Source organism: Nannospalax galili, unplaced genomic scaffold, assembly GCF_000622305.1.
Source record: "Nannospalax galili isolate Female #2095 unplaced genomic scaffold, S.galili_v1.0 scaffold752, whole genome shotgun sequence".
Taxonomy (NCBI): domain Eukaryota; kingdom Metazoa; phylum Chordata; class Mammalia; order Rodentia; family Spalacidae; genus Nannospalax; species Nannospalax galili.
In genome coordinates this window covers 965,718-983,970 of record NW_008333404.1, presented here as the reverse complement: position 1 = coordinate 983,970, position 18,253 = coordinate 965,718, and the positions used below count along the sequence as shown (strand labels likewise).

The following is an 18,253-nucleotide window of genomic DNA, read 5'->3' as shown; positions in this document are numbered from 1 at the left end:
TTATTCATTCATACGTACTCTCTGCAGCTGCATCTATACAGATGAATACTTGGGACAGAGATCATATTGTGCTCAAAGTCTATAACATTTTTACAAGGGGTCCTTTACAGAAGGTTTAGCAACCCCTGATCTAGACCACTGAAAATCCTCACATTCATATCCTTCTCCATCGGCAAACCTCTCTAACAAATCTCAACTTCAAAAATCAGCTCAGAGCTGGGCGTGGTGGCGCATGCCCTTAATCCCAGCACTTGGGAGGTAGAGGTAGGTGGATCTTTGTGAGTTTGAGGCCAGCCTCCATGATCAATCCATCCACTTTGCTAATCAATTGCCAAAGCACAATTATGTAAAGAATTCTTGTAGCTGATGCAGTCATATTTTTCCTAACTGGGTATTTCTTTTACTACACTAATATTCCAAACAAATTAAACACCTATATTAAGCAAATTAAAGCACATAGATTCTGTTTTATTTCTCCAGAATACTTTCAATCAATAAATGCTTTATCAATGTTTTTCAATGACTGGACGACCCAGTCTCTCACATTACCTTTCACTGATGATTCGGGTCCACTGGTTCTTTGAGCACTGTGGGCAGAACTGTTGTTGGACGCTACCATGGGCCCAGGACTCTGGCCCAGGGAAGGGATGGTGTTAAGGGTATTCACCAATTTGGCCACTTCATTGCTATTTTCACCTGTAACCCCAGGTCGCTTCACAGTGACAAAGCTGGCAATGCTCACTGCAGGTGGAGAGGGGAAGGAAGGAGCTACATTGACTAAGTGAAAATCATCTGTTCCCTACCCACTACCCATAGTGGCCTGCCATCTCAAAATCCCAAGTCTCACCTAGCTTGGGATTCGAGGTCTGGTTGGATTGGCCTGGAGGCTGAAGAGCTAGCTGCCCCAATGAGGTTGGCTGTGTGGCAGTGGGAGTGGTGGAAGTGCTGGGAGTGGACTTGGTCTGCTGTGACTGTGACTGTGGGACGGTGCTTCGAATGGTGAGAGTAGCTGGGATGACGGTTGTAAAGGTGTTGGTGGTGGGCCTCACGGGCATTGTGGAACCTGGCCTCACTGGGGTCATCTGAGAGAACACCTGTGGGACTCCAACTGTCGGCTTAACAAACTGCGTACCTGGGGCTTTTAAAAGAGAGACAAAGAAAAGTACCAAACCTTCACAATGAGCTCACCTATAATCCATTTATTTGCCTTTCCTAGAAACACAAGAACAGGAAAACAGCTATTTCCCCAAACTGATTAAGTTAACCATCAGGGGTTAACAAGAGTAATTTTGATCCTCAAGTCTAAGAAACAGTTGTTCACCTGACAAAAGAAATTATCCTAAGTAACTTAAAAACATTAAACTGAAGATGATTCCTATCAACCCCTTCCCAAGCACCTTCCACACCTTATCCTAAGAATACAAATTATAACTTGAGCTTAGAACTAGAAGGAGTGGGAGGCAGAAAGGGTTTACATAGGCCAAAGGGCAAATGTGGTCCTCAAATTCTTCTTACTCAGAGTTCTAATGGAATTGTCCATTTTCTTTAAACTCAAGGAGTACAAACTATGTCTAGGATGTCCGAAAGGAGAATATTTTCTGGAACATTTATAAGTAAGTCCACTGAGAAATATTTATGGAGCACCACAACGTTACAGGGTACTCTAATCAGACTTACGGCCTAAAAACCCCATGGGCTCTGAGAACAACAAACATTTTTTTAAGGAAAACTATAGAGGCCCCTTTATTTAGTGTTTTACCCTTGCCTGTGAGTGCACACATGTGTGAGTGCACATATGCCATGGTGTACTTGTGGAGGTCAGAGGACAGCTTGTGGGAGCCAGTTCTTACCTTCTTTCATGTTGGTTCCAGGTATCAAATTCAGGTTGTCAGGCTTTGAGACAAGTGCCTTTACCCTTGAGGTACCTCATTGGTAACAAGGTGCCCGTATATACAACTAATAAAAGTTACTCTTTTTGGCCTCCGTTGTAGAAATTTTTTAAAAATAATTTTTTGTGAATTGTAGAAAATTTAACACACAAGAAATGTAACGTGGAGGAAAACGCACAACACTCTATGGTCATCGGTAGCATGATCTTCTAGGATATGTCATTTACTTAATTTCTATCTAAAGGTTTTTGGGTTGTGTTTGAGACAGAATCTTGCTATGTAGCGTCAGCCTCCTGAATGTTGGGATTCCAAGAATATGCCACCATGCCTGGCTGTGTATCTAAAACCTATGCTATATACAAAACTAAATGTATAATACTACCACATAAATGAGTACATGTGCATGAAGTATGAGTTTGTGAGTATGCATTAATAATATTCTTTCAGTATAACAAATAATAGCTGACTAAAATACCAGATGCTGAAAATGACTAGATAACCCTTATTTTACCTCATGAAGGGTGGTGAAAAGTTAAATACAAAAATAAAATCACCACCTTGGCCAAAGGTTAGAAAACTATTATTTCTTTAAATTTGCTGAAATCATTAAAATTCTTGTATTTAAATTTTTCTTCAAATACAAGCTTTTAAATAATCTAGAGTATTTTGAAATAAAAACAAATTTTCTGGATGACTGCTCATTCCAAATGGATATAAACATTTTCCTTACCTGGGACTAGTGTAATTGGTCTAACCGTTTGGCCTTGCTGTACGTTCAGCACAATTCCAACCTGATTCATTGCATTTTGTACAGGCCGAACATTCCTTACAGGAAATCCCTGTATTAAAAAGCAAAACAATCTTTAATAGGGAAAGCAACTAACTAACCCTAACACTGACTACAGCATAATCTCTATAAAAAAATTCCCACATTCTTACCTAATGGTCCTCTGTCTAGAGTTAGAGAGCTATCAAATAATTGAAATGCAAAAATTTAGCCATTCTGGGTTTTTGTGGGGTGTTTTTCTTTTCCTCACTCTCTCATTCTTCTTTTTGAGACAGGGTCTTGCTATATAATCTAGGCTGGCCACAAATTCATAATTTGCAGTCTTTTTTTTTTTCTTGCTTGCTTTGAGACTAGTTCTTACTATGTAGCCCAGGCTAGGCTTGGCTTGTAACAATTCTCCTGCCTTAGCCTCCTAAGGGCTGAGATTATAGGCATGTGCCACCACACCCAGGTTATTTCACAAACTACTGAGTAACAAAAAAACACCCAAACTGTGCATCCATAGACTGGTGCTTTGAAGGGGAAAAAACCAACACCACTTAATAGTATTTAATGGAGTGACCCAACATATAAACAATCCTAAGAAATTGTTCCCAAAGTCCACTTAAAAGGCCATAAACCTCTTGAGAAATTAGTAAGAGAGATTTTATAATTCAGGAAGCCATAATTAGAGAATCATTTGCCTTCAGATTTCATTCAGATTTGGGCTTTCAACTTCAAATCATTACACACTATGTTAAATCTTCCTTTTCAAAGATCACTAATTTCATACATATATCTTCAAAAGTCAATGGATTTACCCTGTGAGAGAAAAAGCCCAAACAAAAGGTAACTCTCTCAAGCCAAGTACAAGGCTTCCTAATCCTAGTTTTTCCACTGATTTCTGCCCAGACCTTAATCAAATCAACAGACCCCTGAGGGGTATGAATAGGAAATCTCACTTGGCCATGCTGGGCATTCCACATGAATCAGTAAAGGAAAACCACAATTCAATGGACAACACCCAAACCTAATGGTAATGGTAATGGTAATGGTAATGAAGGTCCTGTCAAGTCAAAGCTGCTGAAGGCTTACAGTCTTTATCTCCTCTACCAATCCCACAGCTCAGAGTCCTTCTCACCTGGGTAGTGATGAAGATTGGCTGTGAGGCCACAGGAGAACTGGTCACATGATTGGCATTCTGCATGACCTGGACAGGCCTCAATACTGGTTGAGTAACCATCGTACCCAGGCCTGGGGCTGGATTCTGGGTCAGAATGAGTGGCTGTCCACCTTGCTGGACCAAAGGATTACCAGCTAAAGGGTAAAAGGAAGAAAAAAGAAAGAAAAAACAAGAAAGAAAATGTTAGAAACATTGCTAAACTTGTATTGTAGAAGAAACATTGGTGCTCCCGATAAGCGACACCTCAAATACCAAAATATTTAGACTGCCACTCACATCACCAAACTTACCAAAAATTTAAGCTTCACCCAAATCTGTAACTAAAAGAAAAACAAGCAGGTTGAGAGAATTTACTCTCACCCCATGTCTTAACTAGAGCAGAAAGATAGCTGAAGACTTCTGGTTACTATCTTCACCCCAACGATTTAAGTGGCCACATCATTCTCCACAAATCAGCACAAGTTCTCATTCCATTTGCGTGAAGGAAGTAGGAAACAATTTTTTTCCCACATAAATAACTGTCCCAGGCCATTTCTGGTTTTGTCTCTCTCCCCAACAAATTGCTAAGCTACCTCTATCATATATCAAGTTTCCACAGGAGCAAGAAGCTCTTACTGGATCTGCTCCTATGCCACTTTCACACTAGCTTGAAGTTTCCCAAGGTTTAATGTCTGGGTGAGAAGAAGCTGTCTACTTCCAATCTGACTGCTGTCACCAACGCCTAGATCTGGCACAGAACATGCACTTAGAATACTTGCAGCATGAACCCGGCGTGGTGGCGCATGCCTTTAATCCCAGCACTTGGGAGGCAGACGCAGGTGGATCTCTGTAAGTTCGAAGCCAGCCTGGTCTACATAGTGAGTTCCAGGCCAGCTGTGGCTACAAGGAGAGCCTGTCTCAAAAAGACCAAGAATACTTGCAGTATGAATTATCCCAAATAAGATTCCTAATAAGATTTCCAATGTTTTTTAATGCCAGGTTTGTGTCTTATACGTCTATGTTTCTCCACTCTGAGTCAGGTAATTGCTATATTGCCCAGGCTGGCCTTCAACTTCTGATCCTTCTGCCTCAGTCTCCCAAGAAGCAGGCATTACAGAAGTGCACCATCACACTAGGACATGTCACGCTACACTGTCATAAAATCTAATGTATAAGGACACAGCACAGACACAGGATGTGTTAAGCTGACTTGACAGATCTAGAGGTCACATAATTGGCATTTAATAATTACCAATGAATGACATTTCTAAGCCTGGTCTACTGCCTGTTATTTACTTACATGGGACACATACAAAATAAGCATATTAGCCAAGGGAAAGGTTTACATATGTGCTAGTATAACGAAACTGAAGGCATAAAGGGAATCTGGGGTATAAGCAGGATTATTATTATTTTTTTTGAGACAGGGTCTCCCTGTAGCCCCAGCTGGCCTGGAACTCACAGATATCTGCCTGCCTCTGCCTCCTGAGCGCTGGGATTACAAGGCATGCACCACCATGCCCAGCCTTCAGTCTACACTTTTTTTTTTGGTCAGGAACATAGATTAACATTTCTAAATACTGGAGGCTTCTAAAGTAAACAAAATCAATTTATATACATTCTAAATTAGCGTGCAGGCTCTATGAAGGCTCAGGAAGGAGGGTTCATTCAAGGAGTCAAGGAGACTAGGTGATTCCAGCATGTCATTAGATGCTCAGTCATCTCGTATAGGCCTTGGAGCCCTGGGACCAAAGAAAAGTAAAGAAATTGCTACTGTTTAAGAGAAACATGAGAAAACTTTGAAATATAGTAGAAGTATCACAAGTCTGAAATCAAGGTAATTCAAATCCAGATACCAGTCACCAACTATCTGACTGTAATCAAACTACTTAAGACTCTTTAGGCCAGTTTCCACATCCCCATCTCCTATACACACAATGATTCTCACTGAAAAACTGTGTTTTGAGACAGTTTCATTCTAGTCTTGAGTGGCATCGAACTCACCAGGTTGTCCTTGAACTTGCAAGGATCCTTCCACCTCTGCTGACAAGTTACAACTATCTTATGAGATAATAATCATACTTTCAATACCCCAAAATAAAAAAATTATGGAAATTAGGAAGATTTCAAAGCTTAATGATGTATAACATAGGGAAAGACCTACTGGAGACAACTTATTTAGAGCAACTTCAAAATGTCTACTCAATTTTAATTGTTTGACCCAGCAACCTTGCCTCTGAGACTTGATTCTTAAAGATATGCTTCTACAACAGGCATCCATACTCCCGAGAATCCAACACAGCACTGTTGTAATTGTGAAAAATTTAGGTGCAAATATCCACCACAAGTGAGCATTTATATAACTAGCTCTATCCAAAATAATATCAGACCTTCTTAGAAAGAAAATATAAATTTTTCCAGTATAGCATTTCTAGATGGCCAATCTAGAAACAGTATCAAATCATTAAAAATTATGATGACCTTTGAATCAACAATACAACTTTTAGCAATGCACTCAAAACTAATTGAGGGGGCTTAGGAGGCCTCATCTCTCCCTAAGAGATGACTGGCAGTTAATGGCAGCTGGAAAAGGGAGTGTCATTTGTTTTGGCGCTATTGCCACTCATAACTGCCCAGGCTCCAGTCAGTAACCTCCCACTCACACTTATGCCAGCAACTCTAACTAAACTTGGCGGGTCAAACACAAGCAGAGGACATGAAAGTAGGGAGGAGACTTGTTGGGAAGAAGAAAGTTTTCAGTGGGAGTGGGAGAGGGAGAGGGACATACGATGAGAGGGGAATGGGCAGTGAAAATGCCTAAAATTCAATATATACCTGTGTGAAGCTGTCAAAGGGAAAAAAAAAAAAGCCTGGGGAGGTAAGAAAAGATACAGCCAGTTATCCTTTTCTTTGTTTTCTGAGCCCAGACTGGCCTCAAACTCATACCAATATTCCTACCTCAGCCTCCCAAGTGCTGGGATTACAAGTGTGTACATCTGTACAGGTGTCTGGCTTTCATTATAGCTCTTTAAAAATACAGTATCAGGGCTGGAGAGATGGCTCAGAGGTTAGGAGCACTCACTACTCATGCAGAGAACTGAGGTTTGATTCTTAGCTCATACATGGAGGCTAACTGTCCGTTCCAGTTCCAGGGTATCCAATGCCCTCTTCTGTCTTCCTTGGGCACTGCACAACATGGGTGCACTTACACACATTCAGATAATACACTCACATACATAAAATAAAAATATTTATTTTTTATTTCATATGTATGCATGTATTGCCTGCATGTAGGTAAGTCCATCTGTGTTGTGCAATGCCCGCGGAGGTTAGACAAGGCTGTGGGATACCCTGGAATTGGAGTTATGAACAGTTGTTAGCTGTCGTGTGGGTGCTGGGATTCGAACCCAGGTCTTCTGCAAGAACAACCAGTGTTCTTAACCTCTGAGTCATCTCTCTAGCCCAAAAATAACAAAATATTTTAAAAATATAGTATCAATATACCATTTACAATCTACTGTTAAAGGTTAATCAAATAATGGGAAATACAGTCATCATGAAAATGTTATAGAGGTTCTGGAGAGATGGTTCAGTGGTTACAAGCACCTACTGCTCTTCCAGAAGACTCCAGGTTCAGTTTCCAGCACCCACATGATGCCTAACAACCACTTAACTCCAGTTCCAGGGTATCTAACACCTTCTCCTGACCACCACAGGCATTGCACAAGTGGTATACTTACACACATGCAAGCAAAACACTCATACACATGACTATAAATGTAAAAAAAATCTTTTGGCCCGGCATGGTGGTGCATGCCTTTGATCCCAGCATTCAGGAAGCAGAAGCAGGCAGATCTCTGTGAGTTCGAGGCCAGCCTGGCCTCCATAGTGAATCCAGCTACAGAAGCTCAGAAGCTACAGAAGACTTGGTCTCAAAAAGACTTAAAAAAAAAAAAAAAAAAAAGTTATAGAGGGCTGGAGATGTAGTTCAGTTGGTAGAGTGCTTGCCTAGCATGAGGCCTAGCACTATATAAACCATGCCTGTAATCTCTACATCATGTGGAGGCAGGAAAATAAGAAGTTCAAGGTTGAGCCAGGTGTGGTGGTGCACTTTAATCCCACACATGCAGGAGGCAGAAGCAGGCATACCCCTGTTAGTTCTAGGCTAGCTGGGGCTACAGAGAGACCTTGTCTGAAAAAACAAAAAAGTTCAAGGTCATTCTTGTTGTTATAGCAAGTTTGAAGCCAGCCTGGGATGCATGAGACCCAGGCTAACAAACAAAACAAAAAATGTTATAGAAAACTGAGGCATGGTGAAGGGTGGCAGTTTTTTCCCTAAATTTCTAGCACTTGAGAGGTGGAAGTGGAAGAATTAGGAGTTCAAAGCAGCATCAGCTAAACAGCGTTCAAGGCTAGCCTGGGGCTGTATGAAGATCCTACCACAAAATGAAACACGACACAAAACAAAACGGCTAGATGTGGTGGCACATGCCTTTAGTCCCAGTAATCTGGAGACAGAGACAGGCAGATCTCTGTGAGTTTGAGGCCAGCCTGGTCTACATAGCCAGTTCCAGGCTTAGCCAGTGTTACATGGTGGGACTCAAGTCTCAACAAAACAAAACAGCAACAAAAGTTTTAACTATTAAAATGAGAAGATCTTTACTATATATTCAGGAAGAAAAAAACAGGAAAAGAATAATGTGGAGTCTGTATGATCTGTATTATAAAAAGTACATCACTATATATAGCACACAGAAACACATAAAGTACATATATGCATAGATAATTACAAATAGTCACTTTTAGATGGTAGGATGATAAATCTTTTGCCCTAGAGTTTGTTTTTTCTTTCTCCTACTCTTCCTTTTTTTTTTTTTTTTAAAGGAGACAAGGCCTTATGCAGCCCAGGCTGGCCTTGGAACTCACAATCCTCCTGAGTACTAGGATCACATGCACGTGCCATTACACCTGGCCCTGTTTCTAAGATTTTTCTACAATGCTTGTATTATCTTTGTGTGTCAAGTGCATGTGCATGCTCAAGGAGGCAAGAGGTTAACATCAGGTGCTGTCAACCTCATTTGCGTTTTAGCTGTTTTGAGGCAAGGTCTTTCACTGGCCTGAAGCTGGGTGAGTAGACTAGGCTAGCTAGCAAGCCCCAGGGATTTGCCCATCTCAACCTCCCTGGAGCCCAGGCTTTTTACAAGGATACTGGGAATCAAACTCAGGACCTCATGTTTATGTGGCAAGCACTTTAACAAATGAGCCATCTCCCCAGCTCCTGCTTCTTCTTCTTTTTTTTTTTTTCTTTTATGATGGGGTCTCATGTAGCCCAGAGTAGCCTTGAATTCACTATGTAACCAAGGATGGCCTTTAATTTCTGATGCTCCTGCCCCCACCTCCAGAGTGCTAGGATTACAAGTGTGTGCCACCACACCCATTCATGTAATACTGGGGATCAAACCCAGGGCTTTGTGCATGATAAGCAAGCACTTGGCTAACTGAGCTACATCTCTAGTATTCTTACAGCAACAAAATTTATTTCTAAAGGAAATAAAACAAATAAAAGTCCCTACTCAAGAGGACGAGGCAGGAGTGCAGATTCAAGGCCTGTCTTAGCTAGATTCTATCTCAAAATAAACATTTCAAAAAAGGGAGAGGCTAGGAATAAAGCTCAGTGGTGGAGCACTTACCTAGCATGTATGAGGTCCTAAGTTCAATTCTCAGCACGGGAAAAGGGGGGCAGTTGGTCAGCGGTAGAATGTTGGCCTCATATTAAGAGGCCCTAGGTTCAATTACTAATACACAAAAACAACAAAAAATTAAAGTCCCTAGTAGGCAATGCAATGAATGAATGAGATGAAATGAATCTCTGAGAGCATCAAGCTCAAGGCTAAGCTAGAAGTGGTGACACATACCTTTAATCTCAGCACTAGGGAGGCAGAGGCAGGTGGATCTCTGTGAGATCAAGGGTAGTCTGGTCTACATAGTAAGTTCTAGGTCAGCTGGAGTTAAGAGGGAGACCTTATCTCAAAACAAAACAAAACAAAACAAAACAAAACAAAAACAAAACAAAAAACTCAGAAAGTTCAAGGCTAGACTTAACTATGTACGTAAGTTACTGGAGACCCTGTTTCAACCCCCTACCTCAAACAAATCAATACTGTTTAGTTTCTCTAATCAGTAAAATACACTAAAACCTCTATTCCTTCCCTACTCCATTTGGTGGACAACAACTCTTATCTTTCATACCCAGGAGTCAGCAACCAACACAAAGAGAAAACGCAGAACACAAAGCTAACCTGGCAACCAAGTAACAGGACTCTTCTGACTCAAATAAAATATATAAACAAAACCAAGCAACTAACAGCCTCAGATCTCTAGAATAGTTAGGAATACTGAGTTTACCTTTTCTCTTCTATAATTATTAGCAGCAAGAACCTGCTGGCCTCTGCCCTGAGAACAGTACCACCTGCAGTACCACTTCATACCAGAGAGGAGGTCCTAAAGTCAGTACCAGCTAGCAGAACCACAGTGACAACTGAACAGGTACAGCTGGCCTGAGGTCACTTTTACTCTCTCATACTTCTATCCCAAGAAGACTTTCCCAATAATTCCACTTACCATTGTTGTTGGCAATTAGTGTGACAAGAGTCTTCTTTGTACTGTTGCTGTTGTGTGCCCCACTGTTACTAACAGTGGTGGATGAAGAGAGGTGCCCAGCCACAGAAGCATGGGCAGCGATGGGCACTGGAACTGAAACTGGCTGCTGGCTCACAGAAACTGCGGGGAAGGGAAGGCATAGTCACTTGGAGACAGGGATAGAGGTCACTAAAGGACACTGCTACTTCTCTATTCTTCCCTTTTCATCTTGTCTCTACAGGCAGAAAGTTTCTTATTCATAATTCCAACTATTAATCTGATTCTTCTCCTAACAGTCTCTTAGTTGACCATTTAGATGTAATCCTTTTGGTTACCATGATAAAATACCCTGACAAAAGCAACTTCGGGGAGAAAGGGCTTATGTGGCTCACAATTTCAGGTTATAGTCTGTCACTGGGGAACTCAAGATGGCAGGATCTTGGAAGTAGCTTGTCACATTCCATCCACAGTCAAGAGCAGAGAGAAATGAGTGATGCTCAGCTCCCTTCTCTCCGCTCTTAAAAAGGTCAGAGTCCTTTTCCTAAGGAACAATGCCACCCACATCATGGGCCTTCCAATCTCCATTAATCATAATCAAGATAATCTCCCAGACACATGTTCGAAGGCCAACCTAACCTAGATAATCCCTCACTGAGACTCCCTTCCCAGGTGATTCTAGATTGTGTTAATTTGACAAGCAAAACTAACCATCACACCTTCACATTTCCTGGTTAATTAAGTCAGGTCACTGACCCCACTGCTGTACAACTTTAATGCTTTCCTACACAGCATTAGCAATCTTTAGGACTCACAGGTTTACTATCACCACTACTGAATTCAACACCATGCACATCAAGCCACCTGTATGAGACCTTCTACTTTGTCCTTAGTTGGCCTAAATCAATGCCATCTTCAGTTCTCAAAGAACAGAAAGATTAAAATAAAGAACAACTAGTATAATTAAGGAGAAATCACCCACTTTGTCAATTCAAAGCAATCTAGGATTTTACCCCAGTATCACTTTTATAAAAGAGAAGGTAACAATTTTAAATTTGTAAACTGTCCACTAAGGCAGACACAAAGCAATTTCTGCTTAGCTCACAAAAGAAACCAAGTTCAGAGGCCGGAGAGACGACTCAGCAATGGTTGCTCTTGCAGAAGATTTGGGTTTTGTTCACAGTGCCCACATGGCGGCTAACATCATCTGTTAAACCACAGTTCCAGGGGATCCAATGCTCTCTTCTGGCCTCCACAGGCATTGCACAACACAGATGCACTTACATACATGCAGGTAAAACATACACATAAAAATAATAAAAAACTAAGAAAAAAAAAGAGAAAGAAAGAAAGAAAGAAAGAAAGAAAAAGAAACTAAAGTTCAAAGAGGAAAAAAAAAGGCAAAATCTATGGGAACCTGTTTTGGGTTGGGACACAGATCAGCTCTGATAAACACCATCACTTTTCAATTTGGTTAAGAGGATGTTTGATGAACATTAATCTGACCTCTATTTTTTTTTTTAAACTAGCTTTATGGACAAACAAACAGGTACTCAAAGGCTCCAGCATGAAGAGCAAGTACCACCTCTGCCTGGGTCATGAAGAGGCAGCCCTGGGTGCTCATTCTCACCCCACCCCCACCCCCGGGTGGCCTGGGATTCATTATTATGTACCTCAGACTAGCCTCAAATTTGAAGCACCCTGTCTCAGGGGGACAAGTGGTAGAATTGCTGCCATGAGCCACCATATCTGGCTCTCTCTGGGTTCTTTTCTTGAGATAAGGTCTCATGTATCCCAGGATTGGCTTCAAACCTGCTATGTAGTTGAAAATGACCTTCAACTTCTGATCCTCCTGCCTCTACCTCCAATGCAAGGATTTACGGTATACACTGACATCCCCTATACAATGCTGCAGAGAGAACTCAGGCAAGCACTACACAAGCACTCTACTAATTGAGCTACATCTCCAACCCTCTCTCTGGATTTTTACATGCTTTTTTCATGTCACATACTCTTAACCATTCGATTTAATTAATTTAAACAATAACCTAAAATCAAAAGAGCTTTAGTTACCTGGGGTAGTTTTATCCACTGAATTGTAATCTTCAACTACAGAGTCCTCAATGACATCACTGATTTTCTGCCATGGCTCCAATTCTTCCTCCTCACATTCCATAAACAGGTCGGTGTCCGCCATGCTACAAGAAAGAAGTTTAGTAAGATACTGACCTAAGAATCAGAGAAACAGTTTCAAGGCCAGGCACAAGCCTTTTCTCCCAGCACTCAGGAGGCAAAGACAGACAGATTTCTGTGAGTCTGAGGCCAGCCTGTTAAACATAGTGAATTCTAAGCCATCCAGGGCCTACACAGCAAGATCCTGCCTTTAAAAAAAGAAGTTTTATTCGAAGTACGGACTTTGTTTGAGAAAGGGTCTCATACTGTAAATCAGGCTGGCCTGGAACTTTGCTATGTAGCCCAAGCTGGTTTCCAACTCAGGGCAATCCCCTTGCCCCCAGCTTCCTGAGAGCTGATAGATGTGAGTCCCCATACCCAGCTGGTAATCTCCCCTCTCTGTGCTACCATTTTTTAACCTCCTCTTATTTCCAAGGGCCCAGAATGACAATTTTTATCCTTGAATATTTAAAGTCCTTTCCATGGCAGACTCTTAATAATCAGGGTTATAAAAGCTGAACGTACAATACCCAACAGCTGGGATCAGGTCAGTGAAACAGCAAGTGCAGGATCAGAACCACCTTAAAATCGGTATTTGGTTCATTATGCATTGTTTTCCATCAATGCTGCTCTTTTAAACAAAAATTGTTTTTTTGGGGGAAGTTCTTTTTGAGACAGGGTCTCCCTACAACCCCAGCTGGCCTGGAACTTGCTATGTAGACCAGGTTGGCCTTGATCTCTCAGAGATCCGCCTGCCTCTAACTCCGGAGTACTGGGTTTAAAGACATGCGCCATCACACCCAGCTAAACAAAAATTTTTATTACATTTTTATGTATTTTGTATGTGTGTGTGTGTGTGTGTGTATATATATACACACACACACACCCACACACACAGGGATGTGTACCACAGCACACATGTGGAGGGAAAGGACAACTTGTAGGAGTTGGTTCTCCCCCACCATGTGGGTCCCAAGGATCAAACTCAAGTTTGGCAGCAGGTGCCTTTACCCACTGAGCCACCAGTCCAATACTGATGTTTTAAAAATGATGTCACAAGTGACTTGAAAGTAGAAAGGAAGCTATGGAGGTTGGTTGGAGGGTATAAGGGGATAGGAGTCAGGAAGGTGGGAAAGGAGAAGGACCTGAGTTTGTCCCCCAGAACCCACATTAAAAACACAGGAACTCTAGTGGGGCACTTATAATCGCAGCACTGGAGAAGAAAGAGACGGGCAGATCCTGGGGCCTCAATGGCCAGGCAGCGTAACCAAAACAGTAAATCCAGGTTCCTTGAGAGAGACCTTCTCTCAGAAAATAAATGGGGAAAACACCTGATATCAACCTCTGGTCTCCACATGCATGTACATGAATGGGTGAGCACACTTGTACACACACAAATAACGTTAGAAAAATGCCTTAATGAAACCTAACACTGTGCATGTGAATTAAAAACAAATTTTTTTTTGGTCTTTTTTTTTGAGACAGGGTCTCCCTGTAGCCCCAGCTGTCCTAACTCACTATTGGAGACCAGGCTGGCCTCAAATTCACTGGTCTTTTTTTTTGAGACAGGGTCTCCCTGTAGCCCCAGCTGTCCTGGAACTCACTATGTAGACCAGGCTGGCCTTGAACTCACAGAGATCTGCCTGCCTCTGCCTCCTGAGTGCTGGGATTAAAGGTGTGCGCCACCAATGCCCAGCTAAAAACATTTTTTTAAATGTGCTAGGTACAATGCCTGCCTAGAATGTGTAAAGCCCCTCAGCATCACCCCTCCACCGAAATAATTAAATTGCATTAAAATACTATTTAGTGAGTATGAAGGTTTGTGGGTACTGGGGGCGGGGGTGTGCTCTTTGTTTTTGTTTTTTTTTAGGTTAGGATCTCACTATGTAGCCCTGGTTGGCCTGGAAATTTGCTATATAGACCAGGCTGTCCTCAAACTCACAAAGATCCCCTGCCTCTGCCTCCTGAATGCTGGGATTAAATAATGTTGTGTATGTATCAATACACAGGGTTCAAGCGAGTTTTAGTTGTCAACTTGACACAACCCTGAATCACTTGGGAGGAGTCTCAATGAGGGACTATTTACATTGGGTTGGCCTGTGGGCATGCCTTTGGGGGACTATTTAATTGATGCAGGAATACCCAGCCCACTGTGAGCAGTACCATTCCTGAACTGTATGAAGAGCTAAGCAGCAGCAACCAAGTGAGCATGTATGTAAGCCATCTCTCTGCCCTTGACTGTTAATATGATCTGACTAGCTATTTCAAGTTCCTGCCTTGACTCCCACACAATGGTAGATTGTAACCTGGAATTTTAAGCTGAAATAAACCCCATTCTACCCTAAATTACTTTTTTGTCCAGGTATTTTATCACAACAGAAGTGAAACTAGAATAGTGATTACTGATACTTTTTGTATTTCTTTAAATTTTTTAACTTCCAGTCTAGGAAATTTTGGAAGCTATTCCCATGACCCTGGAGTATACTTTTAATTAAATAATACTGCCTATGTTATATGCCTCTTTCAAAAGTAAAGCTTTCAACTCTGCTGTGCAAACAATGAGCTACTGCTATTATGTCCTCCAATATGAGTTGAGCAGAAGGGAGTTTGTTTCAGAATGAAATGTTACCCCCAATACTCAAACAACCCTTTATAACTGCAAAGGATACCTGTGCCCTTAGAGTCTTAGTACTTGCTGTACCAAATCTACAGCTTTTAACAGCAAAACAAAACAACCAACCTGTGTATCAACCTATAAACTATATCAAACTTATTAAACTATAAACTATTGGGCACTGCCCAATAGATGGCACTAACTCCTTTGAAAATGTAAAACATCCCACATTGTCTCAATGAGTTAACTACAAACCAGAAAACCCCAGTTTTAACAGGTAAAGTACTTAACTTGAATCTAATGGAACCTCTAATCTATTTTAATTAATCTTTCCAATCCAAAGCCAGAGGGAGAGCAGGAGAGCAAAAAGAGCTAAAGGATTACTTTAAATTCTCTCATCCTTCTTAACATAAGTACATATTAGACAATGCTAGTCAAAATCTAATTCCAGAAATTGAATTTAAAACAAAACCATAGGGACAATGAGAAAAGGCACTTGCCACCAGGCCTGGAACCTGAGTTAGAAGCCCGGAGACCCACATGGTGGAAGGACAGAACCAACTCCCTGACCTTGTCCTCTGACCTCCACATGTACACTGTGGCAGGAGTGCAATCCCCCCAGAACCAAACACACATACACACTCGAGCACACAAAGTAAACAAATTTCACATTTTTATTTACCAATATAGTTCCAGTTTAAAAAAAAAAAAAAAAGGCTTTCCAAACAATTTTATGCCATTGTTTTTTGCTATGTAACTTTATGGTATATACAATCATCTTACAGTCAAACACCCAGAAAAATGACAAGTCTGAACTGGAGGGAAGCCTCTGCAGATGGTCAGTGGTAACTAATTACAAGCAAGCGCTCCATAAATATGCTAAACAAGCTACAGGCAACTTTTATTTATTTATTTATTATTTTTATTTTATGCGTATGAGTGTACTGCCCACATGTATGTGAGTGCACCCGTGTTGTGCAATGCGGTGGAGTCAGAAGAGGGCTTCAGATTCTCCTGGAACTGGAGTTAAGGAATCGAACCTGGGTCCTTTGCAACAGCAGTCAGTGCTCTTAACCTCTGAGCCATCTCTCTAGCCATTTATTTATTTATTTATTTATTTATTTATTTATTTATTTATTTATTCATTCATTCATTTTTGGTCTTTTTGAGACAGGGTCTTCTTGTAGCCCCAGCTGGCCTAGAACTCACTATGTAGAGCAAGCCAGCCTTGAACTCACAGAGATCTGCCTGCCTCTGCCTCCCGAGTGATGGAATTAAAAGTTCACCTTTCCATTATTTTTAAAGATTTTATTTATTATTTTTATTTTATGGGTGTATTGCTTACATGTCGGTTAGTGCACCTGTGTCATGCAATGCCCATGGAAGTCAGAAGAGGGTGTCGGATCCCCCAGAACTGGAGTTATGGATGGTTGTTAAACACTGTGTGGGGTGCTGGGCCATCTCTCCAGCTCTGCAACTTTCCTTTAAATAAACAGAGCTATCTGAATACAAACTGTGGTTTTCATATTATGCCTGTAAATATTTTAACAGCATATTCAAAAGGCTGACCTTTATCAAGTATTTATAGCTTCCCTTCCTCCTGGTCAGAGGAAATAGAAGGACAGTTTTTTACTCCTTGCCTCCTCCGAGGTCAACTAAGTTCCAGGGGACTATGGAGCATCTCTCAAAATGTCCTGCAACTGTGGTAAGTCACTTTTCCTCTTGTTCAGGGAGGCCATGGAGACCCCACCAGATGGACTTGAACCAGTGTCTAGACTACAAAGAGGAGGGTCAACTCAGAGGAAACATTTCCTCCATGCTTCCAAGTGAAGCCAGTCACAGTCGAGTAGGACCTTTGACTTATCTTCACATAGATGGAACTGGTAAAAGAAAGGAGCCAGAGGCTCCTCCCAAGCCCATGTGACCCCTGAGGAACAGATCCTCAAACGACCTTAAGTGTAAAAATAAATTGATTTATTTGGACCAACTGTATGGTCTTAAACACCCTTAAGTCCATATAAAATATTATTTAGACAGTTATTTCTCATTGATGATTTTGTTTCTAAGCAGAAAGTGCTGCTCAGATGTAAGACTTCAGATCTTGGTCTCCAATACTGCAGTGCCCACCTGTAGCTAAGGGAGACAACCAACTATGGTTCTAAAATGATGGCTAAATTTGTTTTCTCCCCTGATCTAGAAGCCTTTGAGATGGAACTGACACTGATTCTAAGCACTCCAACAGCTATCAAAGTGCCTGAAAACAATCCTGAGTCCATCACCCTCGAGTCCAGCCTTGGCACACAAAAGAAAAAGGAGGAACCCAATAGAAGGATGCTTTTGGAAGTTCTGGTCAAGCAATTCCAATGGACTCTGCTATGAACATTTGAAATTTGTCCAGTTCTGACTTTTTTCTGGTTCCCCGTCTAGAACTTGTAATGCTAACTACTCTTGCCTTTACTTCTTCACATCCCCCATTCACCAGTCAAGGACTTTTTCCTCCCTACAGATAAGAGTTATGGCCAGGTGTGGTGGTGCATGCCTTTAATCCCAGCACTTGGGAGGCAGAGGCAGGTGGATTTCTGTGAGTTCAAGGCCAGCCTGGTCTACATAGTGAGTTCCAGGACAGCTGGGGCTACAGGGAGATCCTGTCTCAAAAAGACTAAAAAAAAAAAAAGTTATGCAATTTGGGAATCTTTTAGATAGACCCACTGAAGGGGTACCCCAATTGCCTCACCCCGCATCCCTGTTCAGCATGGAAGAAGCCAGAGTGGTCTGTGCCCCTATTCCCTATAGGCAATTTGGGTAAGCCTCTTCAGAGGATGGTGTGATAAGAATAGGAGGTAGGGGGGCTGGAGAGATGGCTCAGCAGTTAAGAGCACTGACTGCTCTTGCAGACGACCTGGGTTCGATTCCTAGTACCCACATGGTGGAATCTGAAGCCCTCTTCTGACTTCCGCGGAATTGCATGACATGGGTGCACTCACATACATGCAGGCAAAACACTCATACACATT

At 41.6% G+C, this 18,253-nt stretch overlaps 1 protein-coding gene across 5 annotated transcripts in view; it reads right to left on the bottom strand.

The window, feature by feature from the left end:
* Pogz (pogo transposable element derived with ZNF domain) overlaps nt 1-18,253 on the bottom strand; it is a 51,020-nt gene that overhangs the window by 21,786 nt on the left and 10,981 nt on the right. For 2 of the 5 annotated variants that reach the window (XM_008828217.1, XM_008828219.3), the window contains exons 2-7: nt 12,527-12,651; nt 10,439-10,597; nt 3,797-3,972; nt 2,620-2,728; nt 848-1,138; nt 550-768 (exon numbers count right to left, since the gene is read on the bottom strand). In XM_008828217.1, coding sequence (XP_008826439.1) covers nt 550-768; nt 848-1,138; nt 2,620-2,728; nt 3,797-3,972; nt 10,439-10,597; nt 12,527-12,650 — 1,078 coding nt within the window. In that variant the 5' untranslated portion in view covers nt 12,651. The remainder of the gene's footprint in view (nt 1-549; nt 769-847; nt 1,139-2,619; nt 2,729-3,796; nt 3,973-10,438; nt 10,598-12,526; nt 12,652-18,253) is intronic. The other 3 variants (XM_008828220.2, XM_008828222.3, XM_008828221.3) reach the window with 3 other exon arrangements.